We start from the raw sequence: 8,183 nt of genomic DNA, 5'->3' as shown, positions 1-8,183 counted from the left end.
CTAACCCCACATTTTAAGAATTATTTTCACGTACTTATAAATAAAAGTAAACAATTTTATATGTAGGACTAAGCAAGTAAATGTTATAAGAATATTTACATGTGGAATTGTATATAAAAAAGTTAGTATTTTCGTAGATTTCAGTACCTTAATGGTTTGATCGTTTTTTGCACCTGTTTATTCGTTTTACTGCGGCGTCTTTGAAAATACTCAGGTGGCATGACATAACATTGCTATTATTTGATAAGCTTTAGATTATTCAGTTATTAAATGTTTGAAATTATTTGTCTTTGCGGAAAACACTATTTAAAGAATATGGGGCCCTTAACTTATCTCTTGAAAAGTCCTCAATAGTGAATTTAACGTCAAACCAGTCGACTGCAAATAATATATCGGGTGTTCCACATAAAAATCCTCAGCCTCAGATCTCGGCAACGGAAAGATATTTTGATTTTGAAAAAAAAAAAAAAACAGATGATAGAGCTCATCGATGTAAGCCAGGAAAATAAGCTGGGAAATGGCCATTTCGCGACTTTTTGTTTCTGCAAACTGAATTTATCACTATAAATGCTAAATATTATGTACAATAATATATTAGTTTCCACAGTCATAAAAATGGTGGGAAAATTGTTTACAGGGTGGTTAATTGTATAATTTTTACGTAAATTCACGTTTTTCGCTTATAACTTTTTTTCTTTCATTTCCATGAAAAGACCTACAAAACTAGCTATCGAGCGTCAAAAAATATTGATTAGATCAAAAATTATAAACAGAAGAAATTTGTTTATGATTTTTGAATTAAAGATTTATAAACTGCGTTATTATTACCAGAACGTTTTGGCATCGCATCCTCTCATTCCTTATCATTGTCTAATAACTCATACGAAATCTGGAAGCGGTAAGTTGAATAGTTTACAAGTTAAAATAAACAAATTAACTAATTTTATTATTAGTCTGAACGATCCCGAGGATCTTCCACAGTCGCACTGTTTTTTTTCATGGTAGATTTCATAATAATACGTTGAAATCTATCATTTTTTTTAATGTCAAATTTGCAACCTGGAAATTTTTTTTCTTTTTTAGCCTTAGTTGCAAAATACGACGCACGCGCGTAGTATAGTTGTATATTATTACATATTCGGAAAGTTTATGAAAGAGCTTTAAGTTAAAAAAAGAATCGTCCAGAGTACTTTGCTAGATAAAAATATTTTATTTGTGGAAGTATATTAAGTGCATAAGAAATATTGTCAAAAGTTAGTGGGTCGCTTGATTTTCGGCGAGCCGTGGCGCGGCGGAAGGGTGGGGGAAGCGAACGACAGCGAGTCCGAAGAAAATGACGATAATATTTATAGTCCTGCCGTTAAATAAGCGAAATTCGCTTGAAAATAATATATTTGACAGTCTGTAACTCCGTTGTTTTTCAACGAATCTTGACGATTTTTTTTTAACTTAAAGCTCTTTTCATAAGCTTTCCGAATATGTAATAATATATAACTATATCACGCTCGTGCGTCGTATATTTCATTTTGCAACTACGGCTAAAAATAAAAAAAAATCCAGGTTGCAAAATTGAAATTAAAAAAAAATATAGATTTCAATGTATTATTATGAAATCTATCATGAAAAAAATCATTGTGATTGTGGAAGATGCTCGGAATCGTCCAGACTAATAATTAGTTAATTTGTTTATAAGGCCATAACTTCTAAACTATTCAATTTACCGATTCCAGATTTCTTGTGAGTTATTAGACAGTGATAAGAAATGAGAAGATGCGATGCCAAAACGTTCTGGTAATAATAACGAACTTTATAAATGTTTAATTCAAAAGTCATATATACATTTCTTCTGTTTATAACTTTTGATCTAATCAATAATTTTTGACGCTCGAGGGTTAGTTTTGTAGGTCTTTTGAAGACGAAAAAAAGTACTTTACTGTTTTCTCGTGGAAATGAACGGAAAAAAGTTATAAGCGGAAAACGTGAATTTACGTAAAAATTATACAATCTTCCCCTTATTTTTATGACTGTGGAAACTAGTATGTTATTGTACATAATATCATCAATACCATCAATATCATCAATAGTGATAAATTCAGCTTGCCGAGACAAAGAGTCGGTCCCAACTCTATATTTCTTGGCCTAGATGGCTTCGTCAAGGAGTGCAACTTGATTTTTTTCATAGCAGATTGGAGATGGCGTTGAAGTCGAAAGAAATTTTTCGTTGGCAGGAACTTTGTATCAAGCTTTATCCGATGCTTTGTTCAATTCTAAACAATTTTTGTCAAATGACTATTTTTCAAAAACTTAATAGTTTCAGGGATATCGGCCTTTTCAGTCGACGAGTCCCAAACTCATGCGTATTTTAGAGTTTCGAATTATTACCTCATACAATGGAACAATAATTATTATTATCCAAGTCAATTTAAATAGGTTTTTAAGGAATAGGGAAATAAAATATGCAAATTAAAAAGCGTGTTAAAAAACATTTCCATTTTCGCTAATATATATTTCAAAGCGTCGTCTTAGTTCCTGATCGCAAGAAGAAAGTAAAGAACGACGGGTAATTGCCTCACAGCTAGCATAAATTTTATTTATTGTCTGTCTTGGTTCAGTATATACCATATATTTTAATGCCCCCATTGAAAAAAATCAGAAAAATCAGGAGGAGTGAGATCTGGCGCCCTTGCTGGCCATTTAATTGGCCCATTTGTACCAACCCATCATCCAGAGTAGGATCTGTTCAAGTTTTCTGTAACTACTTGTGCATTATGAGCAGGGGCACCGTCTTGTTGCCACCACATATCGCGTCTTGTTGCCACAGGAATATCGTCAAATAAATTTAAAATGTTAAATGTTAAAATGTAAAATCAAAAAAATTTAAATACCGTGTACCAGTTTATTGTCAATCAAAGAAAAGAGGACCAATGAGATATCCATCTAATATGCCATACCACACATTTATTCCAAATTTATTTTGATTGCCAGTTTCTTTTGCCCATCTCGGATTATTGTCGGACCAATAATGACAGTTGTGTTTATTGACGAGACCATTACTATCAAATCGACTTTCGTCAGTCCAACAAATTGTTTAATCTTCGGGTCGTAAATGGTGAACAATATGTGCCTTGTATGGATGGAATTTGTTTCTGGACAGTATCCTATGACATTACGTAATTGATATGTTAGTTGCCTCTGAACTATTTCTAATTGAAGATTGTTTTCCACATGTTATAAAACTTCCACTGTTGCTAGATAATTTGTCACAGTATTTAAACAAGTTTATTGACATTAAAACTTTCATACATGTACAACAGCAACAGCAGCAACAGTAACAACTAAAGCAGACTACTCTAATCTATGATCGGAGTATTCCTTACTAAGTTGTCAGAGATTCCTTATCTGTTGTAGTCAAAGCATTCCTTTCTAACTCGACAGAACGCTCTTTATCCTCCTTACGCATACTGTTGGCTAAGCAAATCAGTTCAAGTAACAAGATTTAAGAGCGTTATCAGCGTCTTTGTCTTAGATTAGACATTGTTGTTATTGCTGTTATTGATCTTGCTAGTGCTGCCGCTTCTGTTGTTGTTGTTGTTGTTGTTGTTGTTGTTGTTGTTGTTGTTGTTGTTGTTGTTGTTGTTGTTGTTGTTGTTGTTATAGTTGTTGTTGCCGTAGTAGTAGTTGTAGTAGCAGCTGTAGTAGTTGTAGTTGCCGCTGCTGCTGTTGTCGTTGTTATTGAATGTAGGTGTTTAAAACAAAATTCTTGCCATATTTTACAGAAATACATATTTTTGTTTCACAATTCCTTATAAAAATTGTTCAATTGACTTGGATAGTTATTGTTCAATTGTGTCTAAAATACGCGAGAGTTTAGGTCTCATCTACTGAAGAGCCCGATATCTCTGAAACTATTACGTTTTTGAAAAATACTCATTTGACAAAAAGTTTTTAGAAGCATTAAAAAAAATTAGAACAAGTTTAAATTTTACATACATTGCATTTATTTAAAAGGAAAGGACGTTATTCCTTTGTTTTTTTTTTGGATTTGGTGAGGAATCAGCCCTGAAAGTTTCTTGCAACGTCGCTGGTACACTTTGGTATAGTCTTTCCGAAGTCAGTTGAACACCTATAAAAAAACAGAGCAATAAACTTTAATGAGAATCATAGGCGTCTCTAAAAAAGTTTTCTGCTAAAGGTAAAAAATTATAATAATTTGTATATAATGTGTAGAAAATTTCTATTATATGTTTGTTTGACCAACAACATATTTTAATTATTTATGTCCTCAAACAATTTGATTATATTGATGGTAAATTTCGTTTTGTTCCGTTTCAAAAGGTCTCCAAAATGCCATGTTGTAATAATATTAGTAAACAAAATATCCCACTTATTTCTCTTAATGGAATGGCGCCTATAATAAATTAAAATTATCTGAATCACACAAAATTCCGCATTGCTGCAGTACACTGCCATTCGACTTGTTGACAACTGAAATTTATGACGCAGCCAATCAGAGCAACTGTGGGTGACCGCTGTTTGCCCGCACATGCATTCTTCAACCGCATTTCTACCACCTAAACGTTTAATTCGACCAGACCGGTATATGGCTAAATAAATATGAGAACAAGTTTTTCAAATATTTCAATGCCGAGTTGCTGCGTAGCGACCGAGCCTGGTACATACTCTCAAGTTGTTGGTTCTTCAACTGAAATCGGAAAAACTATACACGCTGGTACAAGAATTACATATTTCTAAGCTTTTATCCAAAATGTGTTTTTGGCAATTATACAGGGTGTTTCAGTTCGAGTGAATCAAATTTTAACCACAGATAGAATTCGATAAGTAATTAAGAATTGCCTTATATACCAAGGTTCTATGTCTCACCGTTTTCGCTCTACAGGGCCGTATTGGTCGGTTTTTTACATCATATTATTTATGATATCTCTGGTATGGTTGTAACAATTTGATTCAAATCTGGTATGATGTTAATACTTACGAATGTCTATAATTTACTGCAAAATTTACAAATTTTTTGTAGGTCAGTGGCGTAGAAACGGGTAGGGTAGCGGGATTTTTTTGCCCCAACTTCTACGCCAATGACCTAATACTTATTTGGGGTAAATTTTTAGATTCCTTGGACAATTTGGCATAATACTTGTTTGAAATCGGTAAAGTGTCTCGTTCTGCCGAAAATCTCAATAATGTGGGAGGCCGTTCTTCTGATAAGGAATCAAGTTTAGTTCAGTTTAGCAGTTATTAAATTACGGTTGAAAACAATATTAAACAATACGTCTCTACACTTCGTGTATTATTTTTATAGCATTTATAGTGTGGTGAGTTTCCTTTCTGAGCTCTGTTTTATGTTGCACTACAGTGCGGTACACATTCAATGATACCTCCTTTACATTTCATTTATGCTATTCTGAAACTATTATAAGTATTTTTGCTAATTTAACGTTTCATTTATGTCAAATTAGATATAATTTGTTTAAAAAAATTACACCCCTCATTGACAATTGATGTGAGGCTCATATTGTAAGTCTGCGCTTTGGGAGTATGTATTCACAAAGATTGCTATGCAAAACATAACAATAATGACATTATCTGTCATCAGGAATTGTTATTTAATTATAAAGATTTGCAACAGTACTTACCATTTGTCAAAATATGGATGAATATTCAAGTGAAGAATACGCTGATATGATTTTTGTGTACGGATATTGTCATGGTCGTGCTCGAGAAGCAGAAAGAGAATATCGGAGAATGTTTCCAAATCGTCGGCGTCATCCCTCTTTTGGCGTATTTATAAGAACCTTTAGAAGACTGCGACAAACAGGTTCTGTGCAAGTAAGAAAAAATCAAGAAGGTAGAGGATATCGTAATATTCAACAGTACGAGGAAAATATTATCGAACGGGTAGTTGATACTCCTGAATTGAGTGTGAGACAAATCGGACGCGAATTACAGATACCCCACGTATCTGTATGGAGGGTCCTTCATCAAGAGCTGCTACATCCATATCATTACCAGCAAGTGCAACATTTACAAGAAGGTGACAACCTTCAACGATTACAATTTTGCAACTGGATCCTCCAAAATTTGACGGAAGATCCACTCTTTTTACAAAATATTATTTGGAGCGATGAAAGCCTTTTTCCTAAAAATGGACTGAATAATTTTAGAAACTTACATCAATGGTCATTACAAAATCCCCATTTAACAAGAAGAAGGGCCTTTCAGCGCAGATTTAAGATTAATATGTGGGGAGTAATTTTTCGAAACAAATTATTTCTTTTTGAAATAAATGGTATACTGAATGGGCAAAGATATTTAGAATTGCTACAGAATTCCACACATGAAATTCTAGACGAGGTGCCATTAAATGAAAGACAATACGTTTATTTCCAACAGGATGGTGCACCTCCGCACAATGCAAGAGATGTTAGTGCATGGTTAACGGAAAACTATGGACATAGGTGGATAGGAAATAGAGGACCAATACATTGGCCACCGCGATCCCCAGACCTTAATCCAATTGATTTTTTTGTATGGGGTCATATAAAACAGCTTGTTTACCGCACTGTCGCGCAAGATGAAAATGATCTCAGAGAAAGAATCCACGATGCTGCAGATGCAATAAATAATACAGAAGGGATTATGTTTGATGTCTATCAGTCGTTGGTTCGGCGATGCAGAGCATGTATAAGAGCCAATGGGGGTCATTTTGAACATGTTATTTAATATTGTTTTATGTTAGTGTTATTTGTTATGTTGTTATTTACCGTTTTGTATTATTACTTAAAATTGTAAAAACCGTACCTACAAACTATTACCTATTATTAGCATCTAAGATACAGCAATAAGAAAAAGAATATTTCATTGTTTGCTGTTAACATTTTTACATGAAACGTTCCATTTTAATTTAATACATAATATTAAAGTAATATTACTTTGAAATGTATTTGCTATCATTACGAAACTAAATGCTTTATCAGAAGAACGGCCTCCCACATTATTGAGATTTTCGGCAGAACGAGACACTTTACCGATTTCAAACAAGTATTATGCCAAATTGTCCAAGGAATCTAAAAATTTACCCCAAATAAGTATTAGGTCATTGGCGTAGAAGTTGGGGCAAAAAAATCCCGCTACCCTACCCGTTTCTACGCCACTGACCTACAAAAAATTTGTAAATTTTGCAGTAAATTATAGACATTCGTAAGTATTAACATCATACCAGATTTGAATCAAATTGTTACAACCATACCAGAGATATCATAAATAATATGATGTAAAAAACCGACCAATACGGCCCTGTAGAGCGAAAACGGTAAGACATAGAGCCTTGGTTTATAAGGCAATTCTTAATTACTTATCGAACTGAAACACCCTGTATGTTACCTAAGATTTATAAGCAAAGGTAATTTTTGCAGATATCGCTAGTGGAGGCAGTATGGACTGGGTGAAAGGTACTTTCGGGACTCCAATTGCTTACACCTATGAGCTCCGTGACCGAGGCAGTTTTGGTTTTCTCCTTCCTGCTGCGCAAATTATTCCCTCTGCATTGGAAACATTGGATTCTTTGGTGACTATCCTCGATGAATACGAAAGGAGCAGACAGTAATATTCAAGCTTCTTGCAACTGGATTAATATTTAAAAAATAACACAAATAAATTTAACAAATAAACTTATCATGAAAATTCAATTGAAGTATTTTTTTCTACAGGTTGAAATCAAGTTAATTAATTATTAAATTATTAAAGACATAGTGATAAAATCAGCAATAAAGTTTGGGAAGCAATTCAATTTATAAAAATAATAAAATAAGTTAATACCACATTTTTTCAAACTAATATTAACGTAAATAAAAATCTTATTAAAAGATTGTCTAGTTCCAAGTCTAACCTAAATAGATTTCAAATAATTATTGTTTGTTTTATCGTTTGTTATCTTAAACGTCAAATATTATTGAGTGACATATTTGAACAAACATATCCTTAATTGGTAGTAATCAACGGAAATAATTGATCCCACCTGACAAGTTAAATAATAGGTAATACCATTAACAGCTATTCGTTATATATTATAAAATAATTATGAAATATTTTAAGAAAATTTAAACAAGGTGAAAAAATTATTAGTCGAGACGGTATCTGTTTCAAAAAGTCCATATTTGGGTGAATCG

At 33.0% G+C, this 8,183-nt stretch overlaps 1 protein-coding gene across 1 annotated transcript in view; it reads left to right on the top strand.

Annotated features, from left to right (window-relative positions):
* Nucleotides 1-7,703, top strand: part of LOC108912307 (zinc carboxypeptidase) — a 26,760-nt gene extending 19,057 nt beyond the window's left edge. The window contains exon 7 of the mRNA XM_018717517.1: nt 7,431-7,703. Coding sequence (XP_018573033.1) covers nt 7,431-7,621 — 191 coding nt within the window. The 3' untranslated portion in view covers nt 7,622-7,703. The remainder of the gene's footprint in view (nt 1-7,430) is intronic.
* Nucleotides 7,704-8,183: the final 480 nt, after the last annotated feature.

This window comes from Anoplophora glabripennis, unplaced genomic scaffold (genome assembly GCF_000390285.2).
Source record: "Anoplophora glabripennis isolate ALB-LARVAE unplaced genomic scaffold, Agla_2.0 scaffold569, whole genome shotgun sequence".
NCBI classification, from domain to species: Eukaryota; Metazoa; Arthropoda; class Insecta; order Coleoptera; family Cerambycidae; genus Anoplophora; species Anoplophora glabripennis.
Note: the sequence above shows the minus strand (reverse complement) of the source record. Positions and strands in the feature narration are given on the sequence as shown.